General features: G+C 35.4%; 4 protein-coding genes across 4 annotated transcripts; 3 read left to right on the forward strand and 1 right to left on the reverse strand.

Annotated features, from left to right (window-relative positions):
* Positions 1 to 1,774: 1,774 nt before the first annotated feature.
* LOC145618286 (methyl-CpG-binding domain-containing protein 7-like) lies at positions 1,775 to 6,096 on the reverse strand. The gene is made up of 7 exons (XM_081673060.1): positions 5,619 to 6,096; positions 3,803 to 3,949; positions 3,664 to 3,711; positions 3,406 to 3,555; positions 2,764 to 2,883; positions 2,428 to 2,682; positions 1,775 to 2,306 (listed from the first exon to the last, which is right to left on the reverse strand). The coding sequence occupies exons 1-7, from the start codon at positions 5,811 to 5,813 to the stop codon at positions 2,268 to 2,270; spliced, it is 954 nt and encodes a 317-aa protein (XP_081529186.1). The 5' UTR covers positions 5,814 to 6,096; the 3' UTR covers positions 1,775 to 2,267.
* Positions 6,097 to 12,651: 6,555 nt separating this feature from the next.
* Positions 12,652 to 13,744, forward strand: LOC145618270 (uncharacterized). Its single transcript, XM_081673046.1, has one exon. It carries the CDS (start codon positions 12,739 to 12,741, stop codon positions 13,486 to 13,488), a length of 750 nt encoding a protein of 249 aa, XP_081529172.1. The 5' UTR covers positions 12,652 to 12,738; the 3' UTR covers positions 13,489 to 13,744.
* Positions 13,745 to 19,693: 5,949 nt separating this feature from the next.
* Positions 19,694 to 22,402, forward strand: LOC145616138 (uncharacterized). The gene is made up of 4 exons (XM_081670837.1): positions 19,694 to 19,760; positions 19,848 to 20,729; positions 20,845 to 22,233; positions 22,365 to 22,402. The coding sequence occupies exons 1-4, from the start codon at positions 19,694 to 19,696 to the stop codon at positions 22,400 to 22,402; spliced, it is 2,376 nt and encodes a 791-aa protein (XP_081526963.1).
* On the forward strand, positions 21,444 to 25,140 carry LOC145618113 (uncharacterized). The gene is made up of 10 exons (XM_081672903.1): positions 21,444 to 22,573; positions 22,677 to 22,829; positions 23,213 to 23,474; positions 23,560 to 23,659; positions 23,760 to 23,887; positions 23,962 to 24,040; positions 24,118 to 24,229; positions 24,311 to 24,489; positions 24,561 to 24,681; positions 24,789 to 25,140. The coding sequence occupies exons 1-8, from the start codon at positions 22,511 to 22,513 to the stop codon at positions 24,461 to 24,463; spliced, it is 1,050 nt and encodes a 349-aa protein (XP_081529029.1). The 5' UTR covers positions 21,444 to 22,510; the 3' UTR covers positions 24,464 to 24,489; positions 24,561 to 24,681; positions 24,789 to 25,140.
* Positions 25,141 to 25,642: the final 502 nt, after the last annotated feature.

Raw genomic sequence — 25,642 nt, forward strand, 5'->3', positions numbered from 1 at the left:
AAAGTTATGCAGCATAATATTTTTTTCATATCAATCACCTGTCCTCTTCTGTTTAGTATAGCTGATTGTTTTAATCGTTTGCCATGCACAGCTGACTGTGAGGATCCTATATTAATTATTATATATGTTCTGAGTATGATCTCCACTCCTATACAGGTCTTCTTCCTCCTTCACAGGGATTGGATAAGTTCGAGTTAGTTTTCAAGATATCAAGGAAGACATTCAACTATATATGCTCACTTGTAAAAGAAGATATGTCTGCTAAACCAGGCCATTTTTCCTTCTCAAATGGCAAGCCTTTATCTCTAAATGACCAAGTAGCAGTTGCTCTCAGAAGACTTAGCTCAGGAGAATCCCTGATATCAGTCGGAGATCTATTTGGTTTGCACCACTCAACAGTCTCCCAAGTTACCTGGCGTTTTGTGGAGTCTATGGAGAAGAGAGGACTTCACCACCTTCAGTGGCCTGCCTCTGATGAAGAAATGACAAATATAAAGGCAAAGTTTGAGAAAATCCGAGGATTCCCAAACTGTTGTGGGGCGATTGATACTACCCATATCACAATGTGTTTGCCTTTGGCAGACCCTGCTAATAAAGTATGGTTTGATCGCGAGAAAAACCATAGCATGCTGCTGCAGGCAATCGTAGATCCTGATATGAGGCTGCGAGACATAGTCACTGGGTGGCCTGGAAAATTGAGTGATTCTATTGTGCTTAAAAGCTCAAATTTCTTCAAACTATGTGAGCAGGGAAAACGGTTAAATGGAAAATCAATACTTATTTCTGAAGAATCAGAAATAAGGGAATACATAGTAGGAGACTCAGGATTTCCCTTGTTACCATGGCTAGTCACCCCTTACAAAGGCAAAGGTCTTTCAGAGACTCAAACAGACTTTAATAAGCGGCATTTCGCAACAAGAATGGTGGCAAGGAGAGCATTGGCTAGATTGAAGGAGATGTGGAAGATTATACATGGAGCTATGTGGAGACCTGACAAGCATAGGTTACCAAGGATCATACTTGTTTGCTGCCTCCTTCACAACATTGTAATTGACTTAGAAGATGAAGTACAGGACGAGATCTCATTGTCACATTGCCATGATGAGAATTATCGACAACAAACATGTGAATCTGCCGACTTGACTGCTTCCGACATGAGAGATAAACTCTCCCTCTACTTGTCTGGAAGCTCGCCGTAGTAACTAAATTTCACCGGAGTTCAATGCTTTGCTCAACAGTACATTGCCAGTTTAGTTACTGAGGGATCATTTTATACTTTTTCTTTCTTCTAACATTCGATTTGAGCTTGTAAATACAAGTAAGATTTTTTGGATACTATATTGTTGCACACTGGCAACTGGACCATTGTATGCCATAACAGAAAAAATCCCAGATGAGATATTTTCGTATTGGCTAATTAATTTTAGCCTTTTCAGACATTTTTTTATGCTCAATTTGATAGGTTTGCCTGAGTCATGTAGTTTTTGCTTCTAATGTCACTTGATTTGCTCGCTCAAAAGAGCAATATGTTTCAGCGTTACTTCGCATTTTTACTACATTATGGCAGTAAGCTGCCCCTTGTTAATCTAGATAAATATCAGCATTACTGTAAATTTTTTCCCTGTTTTAATTCTTTTTGGCTTGTTAATTTCTTATAACGCAATTTAATCTTTCATGTTTACAAGTAAAATCACTACTAATCTATATTCTTCGCTTAACATCAGTATCACATTTAAAAAACACTGAGGAAATTGTTTTGGTACCATTGAAAAAACAAGGCTTTATAAATAGTTTCACAAATCCATAATGCAACAGAAACACTAGCACCCTATGTTACTCGGACTCTTTATTTCACCTCACGTACCCGTGTCGGACCCTCGACACTCGGACATGGGTGGGACACTTGGACACTTCATTTTAGTTCAAAATCATTGAATTTTTTCAAGAAATAGCCGGGTCGGACACTTGGACACGTATCCGTGTCGGACATGGGTACCCGAGTCCAAGTAACATAGCTAGCACCCTTATTTCCGGTACCTATTGGGTAGGGAAAGCTTCCTCGCACACAATCATAAAGCTGCCGTATAGGCAACTACATGAAAGGGAGGTAAACCCAATATTTCTTCAACATTGGCACCTAAGCCGCTAAGGTAAAACATGTCAACAGAGATTTAACTCCTCAACAATTCTAATACTGTACACATCAGTTCAGTTTGAGATGGATCAACGACGGGATAAAATTTACAGCAAGAGAACGGATCTCCACTCTATGCATTTGTTGCCTGAATGCTCCCACCCATCGTCAGCTGCATAATTCAGAAATTTATCCAGTAATTAATAAATGATACTATACACATTTTTGGAATTGGTAATATGACAGACTATTAATGAATTAAAGTCAATAACTAATGACGGAGATAAAAATACCTGTGGGACTCGATGCTTCCATCCATTCATACCAAGCAGGAAAGTTTCTTCCCATTGTTCTTTTATATAATCTGGAAGCATGCATTCTTCTACAAGTGGGCTCCAATTATCACTCCCATCACCGCTATATACCCAATTAATCTTTTCTGGGGGATTTGTAAGATCAATAATTGACGTCCTGAATGTCCTGAACATTGACGTCTTGAACGTCTTAAGTGAAGTGTTCTTCTTCCTTGGAGCTGGACTTCGCGGACCCTGTAAAGATGGTATTGTATCAATAATCAAAATACTGGTAGACACAACAGCAAATAGATAAGAGTCAATTGTACTACTTACAGTTGAATGATTTTTCATAGTTAATGCCTTGCTTTTAGAGCTGTATTTATGTGATGCCAGATATTTCTGAACTTCTGGTACTGATCGAAATCTCAGACCATTTCTTGGCTCAATAAAATACTGCAATATAAAGATGTCAAATCTCCAGTTCACGATTAAAGCTATCATTTCTAATCATCCAAATGAACCAGAATCACAAAATACAGCAGGGCAAGACACATCATGGGAAGATTTTTAAAAGAAACTAAAATGCAAGACTGCAAGTATAAAGGTCAGGCAAGACTCATCAGAAATGAACAGTGCCCCACAATTTCAACAAATAAAAAGCAATACCAATCAAAATCATGTATAATTCCCACCAAAAGACCAAAAAAATGTTTACTATTCTTCAGTCATTCCAATTGTCACCATGAATTGTGGTCTACATTCCCTCTCCCCAATTATAATAAGCCTTACCTTCTGCTTCCATGTTAACACTGCAGAGATAAATTTTGCGTTGCAATCAGCTGTAAATGTTGTAACTTGTCTCTTATCTATCCCTAACTCCCAATAAAAGTAAGTGTGCTTGAAATGCATATAACTAGTATGCATGAGTTATAATTATTTTTACAATATCGTGTCAAAGATGGTTAAAGAAAGTACCCTGTCGCATCTAGTACCACATTTTCGTGGAATTTCCTCCACTATCCAGCCATCAGGAAGAATGGAACATGATTTAGGTTGATAAGTTTCCGGAACAATGTCATCCAATTTTGCCTGCCGTGCCTCCTCTAATTCATCTGGCCTCAAGACCTGGAGCCATTTGCAAAATAATTGAGAATGATAAGACAGCTTTGTTTTGAAAATCGAGAATTATCCTTCTGTTTACTATTGACCAGAAAATGCAAATTCATTATTTACCTTCCCGCCATAGACAATTCTCCTGACGGTAACAGAATGTTGATAAGGCTGAAAAAATATATACAACAGCAACCATAGTTAGCAAGCATAAGAAGTGAAGTACAAATAAACCAATCAATATTTCTCTAGAGTAACTCACCACCAGACTATTGGATGGCTGGTTATTGGATGGCCGGTTATTGGATGGCCTACTCCTGGGAACAACAACATCTTCCTCTCCAGATAAGTACCGCTGGACAGATATCAGAGAACGGAACTTACGTCCAGTTCCAGGCTCATAATAATACTGAAAAAAAGGTAATCATAAATATCCCATTTTGATTAATATAAGAACAGGAACAATAGATAGAATATCTAGTAACAAGCTGAAGGCTGAAGTGGAAATAGAATATACTTCTGAAGATTAGCATAGCAAGAAAGAAAACTTTGTATTATTAATAAAAATAATGCAGTAGACTAGTGAAGAAATCATACGCAGTATACTTTGCCAGCATCTCCAAATGTTATTTCAATTCACCAAGTTTTGAGATACAATTAAATAACCAATTTATCACTCAGTTTGTTCATATCTTCCGTATAGAAATTTTTTATGGTAGCATTATTCAAAAACCATACAATTCCTTGTCGATGCTGGTGACTGGTGAGTGATCATGGAATCTGTAGACAAGTTTGTCTCCAGAAATATGGAATGATTAGTTTAGCAGAAATAAGAAACTGCTCAGAGACCACAAGGAATAGATACAGGCTTGGTTAAGCATGGAATGAAAGTACTATGTAGTTAAAGTCAATTATCAAATAAGAAGATCCTGGGAATAGATATTTGCTACCATGTTTTATGTAAAGATACAAGGAGATTACTTGTTTCAAGAATGAAAGAGCCAAACGTTTCTCTTAGGAAATAGTACTAATCTCAAGTTGTTTGCAATAGGGGCTATTGAGCACAATGTCTGGTGTAAGAGTACACTATACTGATTACTTAATGATCATAGAGACTAATACAACGGATATGCAAAATATTGGTATCAGAACATCAAACTGAATCACATAGGTAATGCACAAAAGCCTGAACTGCCTTTAGCTTAAATACCTCTTGTATTAAATGTAGTTGACAGCTAGTGAGTCCATGTCTTCATATTCATTCCATAGCATGTTAAGAAGTATGTAAAGCAAGGTAAAATGTATTATACAAAGTATGTATTTAACATTTGCTTTACAATAATCAATCAATAATTTCCAAGTCATTTCGCAGAATTGTGATTGAATGGTACTTTGTACATATAGATGCAAGCAAAGAGTAACAAGTCGGTCGGAGCAATGTAGAGATGTGACGTGATTACAACGTGATTGGACCATGTATCACATATTCACATGTACTTAACACAATTAATAATACTTATAAATTGACTGCGTGCGATACATGGTCCAATCACGTTGTAATCACGACTCTACATTGCTTCGACTGACTTGTTACTAAGTGATTGGAACGTGCTATCCACGCAGTCGTATTGATAAAAACCACATACGCGCCTTGCGAGTGGGGCGGGCGCATAAATCCTACGCGCCCGTATTTCACGTGACACAAAAACACCTAAATTGGGTCCAAACCAACAACAACAAATCCTTTAAAAACAGAGGAAATTCTCAATAGACTCTAGAAAGTATTAATTCAACACCATCTTTACCTAAACAATACTATCAAACTCCGCTAAACGCAGATCAAATTAAAAAAAAAAAATCACAAAAAATCAACTTAAAAACAATACTTTACTGCACTTTAATTCTAACAATTAAACAGTACAAAAACCCTAAAACACTACAATTAACCACAAAACTCAATCAAAAAATCAATCATCACTTCTACAACACAATTCAACAAACCAATAACAACAAATTATAGTAGTATAAATAATGAATAAAATTGAGCAAAAATAGTAAAAATAAAGAAGAAAATAGACCTTGTCAGACATCTTAATAGAGGAAGTGGGACCACGAGGGCGGACTTCAACAACCCAGCCATCAGGAAGCTCGAATTCTGGAATGTTCGGGAGAATCGGAACCAATCGCATTTCCGGCCGCTTCCCGGCGCGAACCACCTCTAACGGCTCCGGTTGCGCCGACATTGTCGCCGGAGATTTGGGGGGTGACCTCATATTTCTTCGATCGGCGGCCGTTTGAACTCAGTAGAGAGAGAAAGGGGTGAGGAGAGGAGAGGAGAGGAGAGAGAAAGAGAGGGTTTTACTGTAGTTTAGTAGTACACTGACTCCATCAGAGTAACCATAGTTAATTGGTTTGACCTGAGATCGATAAAGAGCATTTTAGTTAACATACAATAATGTAGTCATCATAATTATCTCATTCTCAAGGCGAAGTTCTGAACTATATGATCTACGAAGTACTTCATTTTTGGGCTTTTTGGTTATTTTAGTTCCGGAATTTGATCTAGTATTGTGAATTTATGATGATTATTAATCATACAAGTTTGTACGGTGTACTTGTTTGGAGTCCACTTCTTTTATCAACCCGTGAGGCCGTGTTGGTGACTTGGAGCCATGGACCATGGTATATTGGTATGGTACTATCGATGTTGAGAACCGAGGTCGTTGGAATTAAACGGAGTAATGTAAAACGGAGATTGTTACTCTCGCGCTTGATCTAGTATGACTATGAGTTATAGGACTTATAGCTTGCTCCTACAACCCAAGGTTGTATGTCGCGTGCGCAAGATCGTGTGTGACTTTCAAGTTTGCGCACGACTTCAAGTGTTGCACGCCCAATGGCAGATCAATTGAGCTTTTACTTGTTTTCTTGTTTCCTCTCCTTCATTATATTTTCTCCCAAATCTTAGAGATCTATGTGGGTATAGAGTTGAAAGGTAGTTGTGTTACCGTTGGGCAACATTCTAGACCAATTGTAAAATACACCTTTACCTACTATCTCCGTTACATATTATTTGCAACAATTAGATATTTTTCCTCTCTACTTTATGTCAAATCGTTGCAAATAATATGTAACGAAGGTAGTATATGATATCTACAATTGAGTATTGTGTTTTGGTACTTAATAACAATTGTTAGTATGATAAATTTAGCTACTTAATAACTCTTATATTTAAATATGCAACATTTCTACTATTCATGTATAATTATATATATATAACCCATTTGGTCTCCGATTGTGTGGGGCTAAATTGATTTTGGCTCGGATTCGGGTTACGGAATCAGCACAAAATTTTACTTTCTCACAAAATTGTGAAGCGACAACGAATCCACTCAAAAAGTTGTATGAGACAACGAATCGATAATGTGCCGAATTGTAATATTTATGTATTTGGATTCTTCGCCCTTCCCCGATTAATTCTTGTTTGATTTTGTTAAATTCGTTTTCATTATCGTTATTTGTCAATTGTAAATGTCGTATGATTTAAATTAATGAAATTTAGTGTCCTTTAGGATTTCTTCAAAATAAATAAATAAATGTATTTCAAACATATGTGTTCGGCAAAAATAAAGTTTTAGTTACCTTTCATATTGCTTGTTATTGATAATTAGCTTATAATGTAAACTACGAGTAGCTTATAGTACTTGATTGTTAGTGGCAATGTGGTATACACAAACTATGAAACTAAACACCAGTGGAACATTCTTTGGCATTTCCCTATGTACTAACTCATGCCTTCCTCTTTACTATTCTAATCAACTTCTAGCAAAATTTGAAATTTAAAAGGAAGATATACTATGTCCTTAATCTAGAAGGTCTAATCATAATGCACGTGTTGGACATGCATTCCATCTTAGATATATTGCTTAGTCTACATTCTACAACTACTGCATACGACGTACAAAGTATACACAGTAGAATAATACGAAGTATAAAACTCTAAAAATCATAAATGAAAATCCAACTAATTCAACTAAATAGAAATGATCTTGTCGGATCGATAACACAAATTTGTCACCAACTCTACCGTCCCAAGTATGCCGTACCGGCCATCAACCACGCACATTGATTTGGCTTTCTAAGGGCCATGCCTACTTAACTATATCCACACTTTTCGTCTTTTTCGGCGAAATCTTATAGTAATTCCTAAGTATATAAAATTATTATCATAAGTTCGTAACAGACACGTGATTCTATAGTGATGCCTTAGATTGTTAGCTACATTCATGAATGGGTATATTCTAACATTATCAAACAATAATGCAATATACTCTGTATTGCCTTAAATCAACTAACACACCAATTAACTAATTAACAAATAAAACTTGTTTTGATAAGAACCCACATAGATGTACTGAACTGCTGACAAGATCGAGGATATGAAATTGGTCAAGAAGAATACATAATAATCAAACAGAAAAATGTTGTTGGTCGCTTAATACATGCACTATGAAGGTCAAGCAAACCCGTCATTAATAGAGATTCTAGATTCTCACCGACGTCATCCCATGCGTAATTATTTATTTATTTATTTTTTTTTTTGGGGGGGGGGGGGGGGGCAATTAAAATTGTACTCCGTATCTATCTAGAGTTGGATATCAGATTAGTGGAATTCTGGAAACTAAAGACATTATTTGCTACGGAGTATAATTAAGTATAACAAAAGAAATTCTTATATATATATATATATATATATATATATATATATATATAATATATATATATATATATATAATACAAAGGAAAACGAAAATGTACTTTTATGAATGACTAGAACTTTGATTCACATCGTTTTCAGAAATAAGAACCTTGAGCTTATAATTATCAGTAAAGACTTTTAGAAGTAAACTATCTAGAAATAGAGTATTGACAAGTAAAAGATGGTCACTATTACCCACATGCATGATTACATGACAACCCCCCCCCCCCCCCCCCATCGACTTTGAACTAATCAAGTTTCATGCCATACAATGAAATATAATTGTACCACCCTGGTTTAGGGTTTTTGTTTATCTAATCTGATTGTCTGATTGAATCAAATTTTAAATTTATAAGTACGACAATCTATAAAGATAAAATACATCAAGTGAGGTCTTGTTAGATTCGTAATAATGTGTATTATATTAATATGCAATTTTCATAATTTTTTATTACAAAATTATATATATATATATATATATATATATTGATAAAAATAGCACATAAAATGATGATTTGATATAAAAATATTTTTCCTAGACCTGAACTTATTTAATTTGAAATAAGTAAAAATAAGTTGAACTAAACAATTACTATAGTCCAATATAATAAATAAAGTATTTGGTGTTTTTATTTTGAAAAAAAAAATATTATGTTTTTTATATAATTTTATAATAGCCTTATCTCAATATGCGAAGAGACATTATATTAAGCAGATTCAAGGGGCATATTCTAACATAAGTAATACGGAGTACATTATGTGTGTTGAAATCCATTGGTGAATAATGTTCCACGTTGGAGAAAGAGCATAGTTTAGTTTCATCTTATAACGTAGATGAGTTACTTCTACTATCACCAATTGGTTTTAGTATATGACTATATGAAATCTCCTTTTTGTGTACCAAACTCTACTCTTCTCATTTAAGTTGTCTATGTCCATTTTATATTATCTCAATTTCAAGGATGATACTATGCATTTTCATTTGAATGTGAAATTAATTTGTCCCATCGAAAAAATTGAAGGGTGAAAAAATTAAATGTGAATGCGGATGCCAAATGAAAGACAAGTTAATGGCTACGACTTGGCGCCGCACCGCGTAGAATCAGTAGATACACTGGTGAGATTCCACTCTAATTTGGTGACGGCTTCAAACGTGGTACCCACGAAACCTCAACATTTACTTCTTTTGCATTTTCTTTTTGCTGACTTGGCTTCAATACAATCCTAGCTTCTCAGCGCGTGAATATTCGACTTTCAACTTTGATTAGGATTTTTAATTTTTAATTTTTATATTCCAATTGTGATAAAGTTATTGAACAACGAAGTTTCTATTCTGCAAATAATATGCCCTACTAGTCTACTACCATACATAGTACTACGTACCATGCACCTCTTAGTTTTATTCTCTTACTCTTTCTACTTTAGGCTATATTTTATTTAGTTTCCTTAAAGTAAAACGAACTACTCATTAACGTGTGCCATTGAAACTTACTTGAGCAGGTAAGCTAATTGAATTATAAGAGGATCTAATTTCATTCTTTGGTATCATAATTCATAAAAGTATACGAATTGAAGTATAATGTACTCAATTTTTATTTAGTTTATTCCATACTTCGTATTAAACTTTAATTTGGTTGTTTTATTTTTCCGTTTTCGAGAAATAATAAGCTTAATTAGATAAGATTTACTAAGTTTAATAATAATAATAATAATAATAATAACTAATAAATTTCAATAAGGGTTAGAATAAAACAAATAAACTCACATATTCCAAGTGAAAATACATCCGTTTTAGGGCCTATTCACATTTACTTAATTTTAATTAATTTCAGTTCAGCTCCAATCATTTTAGCTTCAATCAGTTCAGTTCAGTTCAGCTCCTAATTTCCCTCTCTCATAAAATATTCATTCAGCTCAGCTCAATTCAGTTCAGTTCAGCTCAGTTCAATAAATGTGAACAGACCCTTAGTTATATAGGTTCATATAAATAAATATCTAGCTAATGATCGAGTCAAGACGTTATAAAAACAATATATAAATTCTCTTAACTTTAAAGAGTAACTTTTCAAGACTATCCATAATTGAATAATATAAGACTATCTTACACAAAATTTGGCTTGTTATTTTTAATTACTTGGAGAGCATAAGTGTGAATATAAAGAATTTAATAAGAAAGACAAATATGAAAGTTTCTTGACAATAACTTGCCAGCCAATCCGCAGTTTCTTACAATGATAAAGTTGTTAAGGTATCTAGTTCGGTTTCGTGGGGCTAATGAAATTTCGAGGAAAATCAACATTTTTAGTTCTAATTTGAGAATTTTTGATTAAAGAAAATTAAAAAAGTTTGACTTACTTGCTCTGCAACCTAGAATTGAAACATGTTTTATTTGTACACATATTGCTTTTAGAGAAATGGTAAACTCTGGTCATCTAATACAGTATAATATAATAGTAATACACTAATACAAGTTTGTCATGCTATCATCATAAACAAATTTAATTATACCCTGTAGTTCGTAAGAAATCAATTGGGTATGCACACCAATAAATAATCCTAAGTAAGACTTTTGTAGAATTTAAATTAGTAAAGGGAAAACATAATTTATACAAGCTAAGGCTACAAAAATTGTAAATGTATTGGTACACTAACAAAGGAAAAGAATTATGAAATCAATGCTCAACATATATGATTTGTGTCATCTGAAGTGAATAATGTAAATCCTGTTATACACGTTTTGACATAATCTTATTATTCACTTAGTGTGTACTTAAAGGATGATACTACCAGCAACAACCATTTACATGCATTCTCATGTGTACTATGTTGGGTGTGAATCGCGTGAGATAAATGTGCAAAGAATAATTGCCATACACACGACATGCAACGCTTGTGTGCATAGCTAGTGAGTTTATGAGTGCACGCAGAACAGACAGTTGTCATACACATCACAGTTGTCATACACATCACAATTGCCATAAAACATAATACATGCATCGCCTGAATGTATATACAATACACTGTACTCAAGGATAAAGTGGACACGATTATAACACAATGCAAGCAATAGATCAATCACATACTACCTCCGGTTTCAATTATCTACAACAAAGGAATACTTTATATCTCACAAATAATACCCCTTTGTTGCAGATAATTGAAACCGGAGGTAGTAATAAGAAAGGCCTTTTATGGTTAGATTAATCTATAATCCTTAGTCACATAAATGACACAATAATTAATATGACATCTAGATTAGCGAGGTAATGATGTCATGATATGTCTCATCAACATTGACACAACACACAAATAATAATCTTCATAATTAAGGGGCTAATAATAAAAAAGGAAACACATGAAAGTGACCGAGAGAACGTAGTATACAAATCAAGGGCGGGGGCTAAGGTATGTGGGAGTTGACTAGTGACTACGCGCTTAGCTTCTACGTGGGGCACGTAACTTCGTACGAATATATGTAATGTGAATGTGAATGGATGACGTCATAGTAGGCTACAAACCGAGTAAAATCCAATAGCTTCTGGAATACAGTACTTAATTAAGGAGTAATTAATTTAATATGTGGATAAAAATAAGTAAATATATTTAATTTAAATAAATATAATAAATGAAGTAGTAGTAGTAAGTAAGAAGTACGACTTGATCCCGATTGGACTGCCGCTGATGACTCTTTGTTGTGATTGGTCATCCAATCAACGCCACCTAATATTTGCAATTTGCCGTACAATCACGGATTATCAAATCTCTTATGTAATCACATATCTCACTAATACAAACTAATCAATCTTTTTAAACTGCTTGCTTTAGTTGATCACTTCTAGATCAGCTAGATACATAATACTAGTCCAATTCTATGACCATATTCACCTTCTTCAAATTGAATTGATATTTTTGACTTATAAATCTATCTACTCAATATTTTTATATACTTTGTACATTTTAAATCTATTACATGCTTGTCGCACAGTATTAATATTATCTTATCTACTCCGTATAATTTTCGTCCAATAATAATAAATAAATAGGAGAAAAGCAGTAAAATTAAATTAGCAATCAAATTTAGTGCCGACTAGGAGATTAGTCACATGTTAATCCAAATCCAAAACCTAACAAAAGTCTACTCCAAATCTTCCTATAATATAAACTTAACGCCCAAGTCAAAAAGGGCAAACCCGTAATTTCACAACTCAAACAAAAACACTCTTTCCTTCCTTCAACACTCCACACATATACAAAGTCGGTTAATTCAGCTGGCACCTCACAGCCGCACTATATATACAGCATCCTTACCCACCAATTTACTTCATTACTTTGCTTACTTCTTCACTACTACTCCTATTATATTATCTCATATTCTCTCTCTAAAAATCCTAAACCCTTTTCTGAGTTTTCTCTCTCTAAAAATTCTAACCTAAAACGTGATGAATACGATAACAACAATGGTAAACAGAGGCGGTGCCGGAGAAATTGAGACTTCTGCCATGGCTAACTGTCTCATGCTTCTCTCTGCTCATTCAGCCGCCGTCAACTCCGTTGGAGGAGGTGGAAATTCCGACAACGATGTCGCCGTTGGACGTATGTTCGCTTGTAAGACGTGCGACCGTAAGTTTTCGTCGTTTCAAGCGTTAGGAGGTCACCGTGCTAGTCACAAGAAGATTAAATCGCCGAATTCCGGTGATTTTTCCGATGATATGACGAGTTTTCCGGCGAAACCAAAGGCTCACTCGTGTAAGATTTGCGGTGTTGAGTTTCCTACTGGTCAAGCTCTTGGCGGTCACATGAGACGGCATAGAGAAACCCTAGCTGCCGTCGGCGGTGGTTCTGCGGCGGAGCCGTTGAGTAGTGTGACTACCGAGAGTAGTATTGGAAATAGTGACGGTAATAACGGCGGTGAGAAGAAGAGGAAGATTGTCAATAACGACGTCGTATCGGAGTTTCCAGTGATGATGAAATCAGGTAGTTGTAAGAGAGTTTGCTTGGATTTGGATTTGAATTTATGGAAGAAAAAAGAAAATAATGTTGCTGCTGTTGTTAACAACGATGATTATGAAATTGAAGAAGGTGAGATTGTTGAACAACATGACGGAAAATCTGGTGATTTGAAGAATAACGTTGAAGAAGAAAAAGATTTTCTGAAGCTGGAATTAAGACAGCCGATTAACTGCTGGTGATTGAGTTTGATTATGAATTCTTTGATTAATTAGTGCTTAATTTGTTATTATTTCGATTATTTTCTGGTGTACAGATCATAATATTAGAGCAGTTTTAATTAGGGGAAAATATTATAATATTTAGAGTATAGTAGTATGGTAGAATTTTGATTTTCGATTTCGTTATATGTTTACGTACACAGTACAGTTAGGCAATTATTATTATTATACTTCGTATATTTTAATTCATGGGTTATATACTTATATTCTTTGATTCTATGAGATGTTTATTTTGTCAAAAAATGATAAATTAATTTAGTTACTCGTTGAATGCAATTAATTAGTTGTATACTTTTTTTTTTTTTTTTTTTTTTTTTGAAGTAGATTAGTTGTATACTAGTATAGGCCGGTGTATGAAATTTGCAAGCTAACGACACCTTTGCTTAATTAGACTGATTTTTAGCCTTTTAGGTATTATTGGTTTTGTAATCCAACGCTGGAATATTCATTTTGTACGACTGAATTAACTTAAGCGAGTCAATCGATTAATACTCTATAACATTAAAACCCAAAACTCGTATATGCATGATTCGATCGATTAGTAAAGATACATGATACTCTATAACATTAAAACCCAAAACTCGTATCTGCATGATTCGATCGATTAGTAAAGATACGTGATTACATACTCGATTAAGTTGATATCTGATTTGATATTTGATTCGATCAGTAAGGATACGTGAGTACATATTTAATTGAGTATCTGATTTGATATTTAATTCGATCAGTAAGGATACGTGAGTACATACTCAATTAAGTGAGTATCTGATTTGATATTTGATTCGATCAGTAAGGATACGTGAGTACATACTTGATTACGTGGTATGCTATGTATTCTTCTATTTGCTCGTAATAGATCAATGCATATCATATTATTGGACTTGAAAGAAGTATCTAATGGTTCAAATAAAAGTCCAAATTAAAATATTGAGTATATTTTTTGTTGCTTGTATGTTAATAAAATTGAATATTTGAGTACACATACATGACTAGCTTAGTATTTTTTTTTTAATTTTAAATTCATTATACTATGAAGTACTCCCAATTAGTAGATTTTTTTGGCTATTAGACACGTTTGAAAGATTGTACAAAATCTTAGTATGTTAAAAAATATTGGTCATAAAGTTTTACTGGAGCTAAATGGCAAATTTGATAGAAAAATTTACCAAAATTCTTAAGCTTGTAAATTTTAAATTATCCTGGTCAAACAAATTAGTCCAAAAATAAAATGCCCAACTTCATTAGATTCATACCATCAAGTATCAACTGATCAACATGTCCATGGTTTTAGAATTCTAAATTGGTAGACTTAAGTCCATTTGTCATTCTTCCTGATTCTGAATATTGAATACAAAATGTATTGCACATAACTACATAAATATGTTATTTTTGAATCGGACATAGATATGTTAATTAATTAATTTCTTTTCTTCAATTTTTGGCCAATTTTTTTCTTCTTTAATATTATTATTATAAAGATTAGTTGTTAATATTCTTAATAAGCTGTACATGCATAAGTTTGCAAGGCAGCCCATGTTAAATAATGGCCGGGGGTAATTTTGGGAGATATACTCCGTAATTGCTACGAAAAATACGCTTGTTTAACCAAGTGACAATTTGCAATTCTTAAGTAGATTGTAAGACTTGGAAACGCATGAAACTTGTTAGTCCGACTCGAGTTTGGATTAGTCGAAGTTTAGTAGAATATGGTTACTGGAGTAGAATTAATCAGTAAATTTGCAGCTAATTCCTGAAGTAAATCACTAATGTATACATACAGTAGTGAATAATAATTTGTATTGTAAATAACCATGCAAATCTCTACATACATACTACGAGTATCAATTAGCTTAAAACTAATTAATTGACTGAAGTATGAATTAGGATGGTCGAGGAGAAAAGAGATCATACGGGCGTATGCATGCCCACCTGCTGATTATTATTCTTCTCCCCCTCTCGATTAACCATAACTATACCATTAGAATTATTAGACTCGTTTCGGACCGATTTAGGGGGCTCCTTAGGATTCGAACCAAAGGCGTCATAGAATTCTTCTTTATTGAGTATCTAAGGAGGAAACACATAAAAACATAAATATTAATAACATTGATAGATTCAGGAAAAAAAAAACATATTGGTCTTACATTGTAGGAGAAGAACGAAGAGTTATTGTCACAATTTTGAGGTAAAATCTCAAGTAACCGACGTTGTATTTCACGGAACCTAGCTTGTTCTAGCTCCATCTCTCTTTGTTGTTGCATCTTTTGTCTATCCATAGTAAAATTCATTGAAGAAACTCTATTTAAATGAAATTCAATAGATGGTTCATTTACAAGTTTGGCTCATATATTAAAACCTTTATAGGATATATATGGTAGAGAATATGTAAATATTATATTTCCCTACCTTATAAAAAGTGGGAAGTTGTTCTTATGAACAGTGGTTGGACCTTTATACCCTCAAATTAGTTTATTTACATTATTACCCCCACAATAGTGTACGTACACCTTCTGCCTTCAGCTCTCTCTCTCCTCTCCATGTGTCTGCGAATAAGTGAAGCATTAACTGCTCAATTTCATCTCTGTCCGAATTGCCGAAGAGAAGTGAACTCAGAATTGCAAAATTCATCACTTCAATGGAGAAAGTTCTTAATTTTACAAGAAAAATTCTAAATTCACAATTCTCCATTGAAGTGCTGAATTTTAAAATTCTGAATTTACAGTTCCAATTGAGAAAAAATGATACACGAGATGACATCAAAGGAGCATTTCGTCGTCCATCGGCTGGTGACGACCACGATGAGGAAGGGGGTACGACAGCAGATCTGTCTGTCGAGGGGGCGGCGGCGGAAGATGAAGGCCGGACTTTATGGGAGGTGGGTCACCGGTGCCTCTTTCTCTCTCCTCTCTATATAGTGCAAAAATACAAGGTTTGTGCAAAGTATTATTTCTGAATTAACAATAAGAGAGAGATGGAGGTTGAGACTGAGCTTGAAGAAGGAGAAGCTTGCTCTTACCAAGAGGATGATGATGATACAACCATTGACCCTGATGTTGCCCTTTCCTACTTAGTAAGCTTCTTAGTTTAATTGTTATTGGGTTTTGTTTTTGATTTTATTGATTAATTTTGTGCAAATTTTGTAATTCAATTATGTGATGTTCTTATAATTTAAGCTGTTTTTAGATCAGGAGTCTTTAGTAGCATTGAAATTTTGCTTAATAGAATCTATTTGTTTATAATTGTATAATTCTTTAGGCATTGTTATTGTATTAGTCAGCTATGTGATACTTAGATATTCGAGGTCGAGGTAGGAGCATTTTTTATGGGGTTTTGTTGGTGGGTGAATGGTGTTGAATTTGGTATGTCATGTGGTTAATGAATTAACCATTGTGGTTTAGAGAATTGAGATGCTAAGGAATAGTGAATAGTGTGGTTACGGATGCAGATACTGAATAGTGTGGCTTATCATCAATTGTTAAAAACATTGTCAAGTATCATCAAATGATAGTATCATCAATTGTTAAATACAACATACAGTTTTCTGTTTTCAGTTTGATTTGGATTGCTAAGTGTCTTTATTTTCTGAATATTTAATTAAATGACTATCATTCATTTTGAATTTGGTACCTTGTTTTGCTTTCAGAATTCATGGTCAGAAAGTGGCGTTGGTACCTTTATCAAGCATCGTCGAAAGGGTATGTGCCAGCTTCTTGTGGAAGAGTTAGAGAAGGTAGTTTCTATCAACAATATTGCTTTTCTTATTGCTACGGAGTAATTAGATAATGTGTTAAGGGGTTAAATCATTACAGAGTACTTATCTGAGACACATGGCTTTGGCTTGGGGTTTCTTTTAATTTGATTATTTGGTGCTTTTGTTATTTATTGTGTCAATCAGTTAATTTTCTTTTACTTGTGATTTTATGTTGTGTTCAATGGCAAGTACCTTTCTCTTGTTTTGCAGATGCTTGTTGAAATGGGTGTTGAAAGATTGGTCTTGCCAGCTATAGCTCAGCTCAATGATACTTGGGTTTCATCATTTGGTTTTGCAGAGATGCCAACACTTTTAAGGAGAGAATTGTTGGGGTTGTGCAAAGTATTATTTCTGAATTGTGGCCAACAATTGATTTAGTATTGATTTATACTCACAATTTTAGGTACTCTAAGAATTGCACTTAGCCATGTCAGAACCATCATCATGAGGCAAAACAATAATCCCAGCAGCGCCTTAATCACACAAAGAATGAAACGATTCATCCTCGGATGAATGTTTATCAATGCCATCCATCATATCAGCATTCAAAGAATTCTGATCATCAGATTCGTATCTGCTTGACCCTGTATACTCATGAACTGATATAATCTCTTCAGCCAATGAACTGCTCTCCTTGGACTCAATCTGTATAGTTTCATATTCTGAATGCTTTCTCTCATATGATGTACCACCCTTGCTTCCCACTATCGATTTCTCGAAACAATCAGAACTTCCTCTTATACATGCTTGCGGTTCAGGAACAGATGATAAAGTGTCAATGTAAAACAAATCAGAGTTAAGGTCTTGGGTTACCTTCCTTGCTAAATTTTCAGTTGTTATGCTCTTTGATCTCTCTCTATCCCCTCCTTGGTCGCTACATACCGAAGCCGTTCCAGTAGCAACCTTCTTATGTCGGTACGTCCTCTTACTGAACCATAGTAAAACTCCAAGAGCAAAAACCAATACCACCACTCCTGTAGGAACTACTACTGCAACTGTAACTATCTTTTTAGTTCCATTTCCTTGGTGCTGATCATTGTCTAGCTTGTGTACTGGCAGCATTGGCCGAGGCCGGGCTGACTGGTGATGATGATGACGATGAAGATGATGCAAGCGTGTATGGATAGCCGGCGCTTGTGCAGGGACCGGAGCAGGGGCTGAAGCTTCATCTTCGATTGTAGTCGGTGATGGAGACGGTGCAGGTGAACCATACTCTCTTCGTTTCATTTTGTTGTTAAAGTTTCTTAATCCAAGCAAAGCCCTGAACTTTTCAAGTACTGCACTATGATCCTCTCTAGAAATGGCTCTAATCTTGTAATCACTTCGTTCATCGTAAAATCGTAAACCCTCTGCTTCTTGCCAGGAAGCATTCACCTTTAAAATGCTGCTTCCCATGTTATGATACGTAATAACAATGATGAACACCATTATTGTCATCATTGTAAGGGTGAACATTTTATGATGATGTCTGCTTTCCATTTTCATCTTTTTGGTCTCAAAATAGAAAGCAAAGAAGGAAATGAATCCCAACTTTTCTGCTTAAAAAACCATACTAATTTCTAATTTGTATTACATTTTTTTATTTTTATTTTTCTGATACTGTTGTTGGGTTGGGAGGTGAAGAAGATCTAGCAGAAGAAGGAAGAAAAAAATGGAGGAAAGAGAGAGTCTTAATTGCTACTCCAAGGAACCCCTGAGCCTGGCAGTTGTAGTTGTACTGGGCCTCATCTTTAATGTTTTTCTCTTCATGTTTTAATCCTCTGTCTTTCTCTCTCTGCTTTCCATTATTGTGTGCCTTTTCTTATGCTTGAATTTCCACTCAATATAAACGTGTTCGTCACTGCAGAATTTGTGTTTTGTTTAGTATCTTAGACTTCTGGACAAGAGAGTTACAGTATGTACTATTATTTTCTATCAAAGAAGATAAATTATATCTACAATTTCTCAATTACTATTAATTTTAACTTCTATCTCTAATTGGTAACTCAGTTAAATGGATGAATTTGAAAGGTCTACTCAATTAATAAGTCATTAAATGAGAAATAGAATAAGTCCATGACAACATTATTTACTGCCTACTGAAGAACCAAAAGGTTGTTGATGCAGGATTATGGTACAAAATAACTACGGTGAAAGGTGGAAGAAAGCAAGTAGGGATTCAAGGGAATAATCAAAGGTTAAAAGAAAGCAAGAAAGCAGTTGTACAAATCAGACCTATTTAAAAGCAGCAGGTTCTCGAATTTACTTGTCCAACAACTGAAATTTTCACTTCTGTATGTGATGGGTAAGCACAATGTTTCTTTTACCCCATGAATTTCATTTTTTTAAAAAACCGAGAAACTTCACATTATTTAATTAAGGCTGTTTCATATTGTAGCAGATTTCCCACAATATCCTACAACATCAAACACAAGAATGAGTGCTCGACAACGAATGATTTTAGGGATTCCAAAACCTAAACGGCAAAAGCAATCAAAGACAGGTTAATATCTCTAAATAATAAGCTATGCATTTCTCTGACTTTGTAAAGAGTTGTCTCAACTAAATGTCTATTTTAAACTGCTTATAGCTGGTGCTGCAATAAATATCGGCCAATCGCTGCCTACTAAGCCCATGGAGTTGCCTGCCCCTCATTTTTGCGATAAGTGTCGTGCAAAAAAAATAGCCTTTGAGTCATTGCATTTTTGTTGCTGTGATGGTGAAGTTGAAATTGCTTCTAATGCTTTACCCCCTGAATTAGATAAACTTTATACTTCTAACGACGATGATTCGGATCATTTTCAGACATATTCTCGCCTTTATAATAACCTCTTTGCTTTTAGCTCAATTGGTGGATCAATGGATGGGGATATTCATAAAGGAATATATGCTTTGAAGGTTCATGGCCAAATTTATCATAATATTCCTGACCTCTTGCCTGATAATGAACCACCACAATATTTACAGCTTTACTTCTACGATGCTATGTTTGAGGCAGAAAATAGACATCGCCTTTTTCCAAACTTACGTCCGAGTATAATTTCCTTGATCATGGCTATTATGATTTTGAATCCATATGCCAGGTTTTTCAAGTCTCTTCGGGAGACTGAAGTCACTGAAGAGACTGAAATCAGGCTCAATAAACACCCCGTTCTTGATCAACGTGTTTACAATGCTCCGACATCCGAAGAAGTAGCTGTGATATGGAGTGAAGGTACTTCATCTAGCCAAAGCAACAGCCCACATATCATTGTTCATGGGAAATCAAACAAGAGCCATAGGATATATCATTATTATGGCTGTTACGATCCTCTACAATACCCGCTTCTATTTCCTCGAGGTGACTGTGAGTGGCATCACGGTTTACTAAAAATGTCTCACGGAGGACGGTCCCAGGTGGAAGACCTTTCAAATATTGTCATTTCAGACAATGTTCAAGAGGCAGCTGATTTGGTAACTGAAGAAGGTTCTGGTAAGACAACTAATTGTGACTACTTACACCAAAAACATGTTAATTCATTTATGTCATTCCCGTATTAATCATGTAAATGTAACTACTTTTATTAAAAAAAAAAATGGAATTGCAGCTGCTGCTCGGGGGAAGAAGGGCAAGCTTATTTCTTGCAGGGAGTACTATGCATACAAGTTTCAAATGCGTGCTGGAAATTTCATCCTACGGGCTGGGCGGCTGTTCTTGCAATATATTGTAGACATGTATGTGAAGATAGAGAATACTCGGCTGGATTTCTTTAGACAAAATCAGGCACAAATTAGAGCTGAGCTATATCAGGGTTTAGTAGATACACTTGAAGGCGGTGAAGCAAATGCATCGAATGTAGGTCAGTGTGTTATCCTCCCTCCTTCCTTTTTAGGGGGGCCTCGTGATATGCAACGACGTTATCTCAATGCTATCGCTCTTGTACAGCGTTTTGGGAAACCGGACTTATTCATAACAATGACCTGCAACCCAAATTGGCCAGAAATCAAAGCAGAGCTGGCACACGGGGAAAAAGCACAAAACCGACCCGATCTTGTAGCTCGTGTTTTCAGAGCAAAGCTTATAGCCCTGAAAAAAAAAATAAAAGAAGAACAAGTGTTTGGAGAGGTGGCTGCGTTCATTTATGTAGTTGAGTTCCAAAAACGTGGCTTGCCACATGTTCATATGCTCATTATTTTAAAGCCGGAATTTAAGATAAAGCATCCGGACTCATTTGACAAGTACGTGTCTGCTGAAATTCCTTCCCATGAAAACCCACACTTACGAAAAGTCGTCTTAAACCATATGATACATGGCCCATGTGGGAAGGATAACCCTCAATGCCCATGCATGAAGCATAGAGGAATGGAAGGGAAGTGCAAATACGACTACCCTAAGTCTTTTTCTGATATTACAACAAGCCATGAAAGTGGGTATCCTGAATACAGACGTCGGGACACAGGGGAGTCTATTGTGATTCGAAGGAAAAGGTTGGACAACCGTTGGGTCGTTCCATTTAACCCTTATCTATCTGCCTTATTCGACTGTCACTTGAATGTGGAGGTATGTTCAACAATTCAAGCAGTTAAGTACCTTTACAAATACGTTTATAAAGGACATGATCGGGTATCATATAACATACAAGCTTCATCAGGCCCTGTAAATGAGATTGAGCAATTCCAAGCAGGCCGTTGGGTATCCCCTTGTGAAGCCGCATGGAGAATCTTTGGGTTTGACCTGTTTGAGATGAGCCCACCAGTAGTAACATTGCAAATTCACCTGCCTAATCAGCACAGTGTGAGGTTCTCTCCCAATGAACAACTAGCCTCTGTTGTTTCAGATAGGCGCCGAGCCCGTACTTCATTAACCGAGTTCTTCAGAATGAACAACACTGTCCCAAACATACCAAAATACACATATGCAGAATTTTGTGAGCATTATGTGTGGAATCATGGTACAAAAACATGGTCTAAGCAGGCTAATGTGCGAACTGCAATAGGTCGTCTGACTTTTGTGGCTCCATCCGAAGGGGAAAGATATTTTCTCAGGCTACTACTAATCAATGTAAGGGGACCAAAATCATTTGAAGATTTACGAACAGTCAACGGCCACCTTTGTGCAACATTTCAGGAAGCAGCCTTGAAACTTGGCCTCCTGGCAGAAGATGACGCCGTTGATAAATGTATGGCAGAGGCTGTTACTGCACATATGCCAACAGCTTTGCGTAAATTATTTGCTACAATATTGGTCTTAAACAACAATATATATCTATATATATGTGGATTATTCTCTGTCATTTCCACCAACGCCATCCAAAGTATCCTTCACTTTTTAAAAAGGTCAGTATTGTTCAGTAAACAAGTATTATATCACATTGGCCATATCCATATCGTTTCTTAACTTACCCTTTCTGTTTTGCATTGTACATATATATTGCTGCAGAGCTTAACCATGAAGCCAGAACAAACTTCACTCGGGAAACTAACTCCAAGCACCAAAGCTTACAAAGTCAGAGCCAAAGTGATAGAAAAATCTCAGCCACAACAATCACCAAACAAGAAGCGCTACCAACGCCTTGTATTTGAGGATACCGAGGTATGTTCACTTTCTTACTAGGCACTTAAAACAGTAATATAAAATTTACAACCACTTGTAATTCTACTATCGGCCATAAAACCAAAAACATCAGGAAAATACAGATCTCATTCACATATTTAATCAACAACCAAATTACCAAAAAAAAAAAAAAGGAAAGAAACAGCTTCAACACCTATAAATCACTAACATATTCAACAGGACATTTATTAAATTAGTTTATACAAAATGTCATGATTGTCGAGCAAACAAAACTATGAGTTCAACACTATAATTTACATTGCCATGCAGTAGAGACACTTAAAGAAGCAGGGTCACTTTAGATATGATCAGGTCGATTGGATTTTTAAGGCACATATATTCACTTGAACTGTGCTATGTAGGGTAACCATCTTGGAGGTACTCTTTTTGGTGATGAAATAGACACTTTCAAGGACGTCCTGCAACTAGGGAAAGAATATGAGATCGCAAATGCTCCACTGAAACCAATTGATCCAAAATACCAAAAAAGAGAAGATGAGTGCCAGATGACATTCGGCGGACAAACGATCATCGAACCACTAGACCCAACTGCAGGTCCAGTTCTGCCAAATTATGTCTCCATCAACTCAATTCCAAAAACAAGCTTCAAAAATGAACGCTTTGGTAAGTACAGTGCTAACCAAAATCAATTATATTTGTAACAACACTTTATGTAGCAGTCACTAACCGTATGTAACATGTCACACAGATTTGCTTGCTGTTGTCCTTTACATAGAAGAGGTCAGGAAAGTACCAACATCAGGAGGAAATATGATGGATGTACGTGAAATCATAGTCACTGACCAAAGGTACGAAAACAATGACAATAATACCCTATTATAACAATGTAATCCACCATTTATACAAAACTACAAAAGTATCCATGACTCTATATGCCATGATAAACAGCACTGAACAGCCGCTGACCATCTCAATGTGGGGAGGCCTTGCTGTTATTGACACTGAGAAGCTTGCAGGTTGGGTGCTAAGCCCAATAGTTGCAGCCTTCACTCACTTACGGCCAACCACATATAAAGGTAGCCTATCATTTCTTCTCATATTGTTAAAATACCTTAACACCCAGCCTAATTCAAAACCTTAAAACATGTAGGGTTCTCCCTTGCAAGCTCAATGTCAACTACTATCATCTCAGATCCTACGGGGGAGGAAGCACATGCTCTTCGAACATGGTAAGCAATGAAAAACACGAAATACTTACAATATCTAATGCTAATCAATTGTACTAAATTTGTTCAAAACATCCTAGGATGAAAGAAAAACAAGAAATGCTTCTTGACCAGGCAACAAAAATACTACACATCAGAACACCATCAAGAACTACAGCAGCGAAAACTATCAATGAAATTGAGCAAAAAAATGTAAGCACAACAACCCACACCCCGCTACATAACAAATACCTACCTATTAACAGAAAACTGATGCATTTTCATAAATCGCAGGCTGCAAACACAATGCAAGAAGAACACCATTGGATACAAGCCACTATCCCTGATGCTCAGTTGGAAAATCTGCTTGCTTACCTAGGATGTAACAACTGTGGAAAGCGCTGCCAAGAAGCAAAGGACGCAACTTTCAAATGCCTAAACTGCTAAAAAAAAAACAGTACTGCCGCAGTCAGGTAAGAATCACTTCAAATCAACAAATGCAACAACTATAATAACCAAAATACTAATGTCCCTTTCCACGCAGAGTAAATTTCACAATCGATGTGAGTGACGCCACTGGGACACTAAGACTCACTGCTTTTGCTGAAGACTGTGAAAAGCTCATTGGTCTCCCTACTTCAGAGATATATGAGAAGAAAATGGCGGTAAGAACGGAAAAAAAAGGGTGAAAGGCCATATAATTCACATAAAAACTCAACAAAAACAATCCTTCAAATCCCGCTTTCTGATTTTTTTGTGCATTATTGGGCAGGGAAATTGGCCAGAATTTGAAGATATAGCTAACAACCTAAAGGTCAGGACCATCAAATTCCAAATAGCACCAACAACTTCTCTAACTAGAATCGGGGTGCTCAAATGGGCTATCAAAGACGTTGAGATTTGACGACATATGAAAGTGCTGCAACAAAAAAAAGAAGTAGTCGTTTGTCCTAAAACGACACCTTATACTTAGCTACATATTTGCAATAATTTAGTACTACCATATAAGAACACTTTCTGCATATCAATATATCTATCTAAGTACTCCGTACTACTAGGATTAATATTAAATTATGTGCCATGTAAGAACTTTTTTATTAAAATCAAATAATAAATGGCAAGTTTAAAGATCATTGAACAACTCCAATTGATAGTCACAGCACCAAATCATTGCAATTACAAATTACACTTACTGTACATTACAACCTAATAGCACCACTCCAATATGATAGCCACGTAAATCACAATTCCCTTTACAAAACAACTACCATAAACTCATAAACAAAACACAATCTAAACAAAAAAGGCAAACCGCTCCGCGCGCATCGCGCGCGTTGGCTCCCCTAGTATGTTAAAATTGGTTACTACTCACTAAATAAATTTTATCTTCCACTTTTCTTCCAATTAAGATATAATTTCTACAATATATTTAATTAACATATTCATCATATTGTTATCAATTGGATTAACTTTAAGAAAGTTCATGCATATCTCATAATTATACAGATCTTAGAGCTTACCAAAATATCACTTAGATCCAAAAAAAACATCAGGCAAGGAGATACTCTAAAATTTGGTAAGTAGAATCAATTTACATTTTTACTGAATCCACACTTCTTACTGGTC

The sequence above is a fragment of the Chenopodium album genome, chromosome 26 (assembly GCF_948465745.1).
Source record: "Chenopodium album chromosome 26, dcCheAlbu1.1, whole genome shotgun sequence".
NCBI lineage: Eukaryota > Viridiplantae > Streptophyta > Magnoliopsida > Caryophyllales > Amaranthaceae > Chenopodium > Chenopodium album.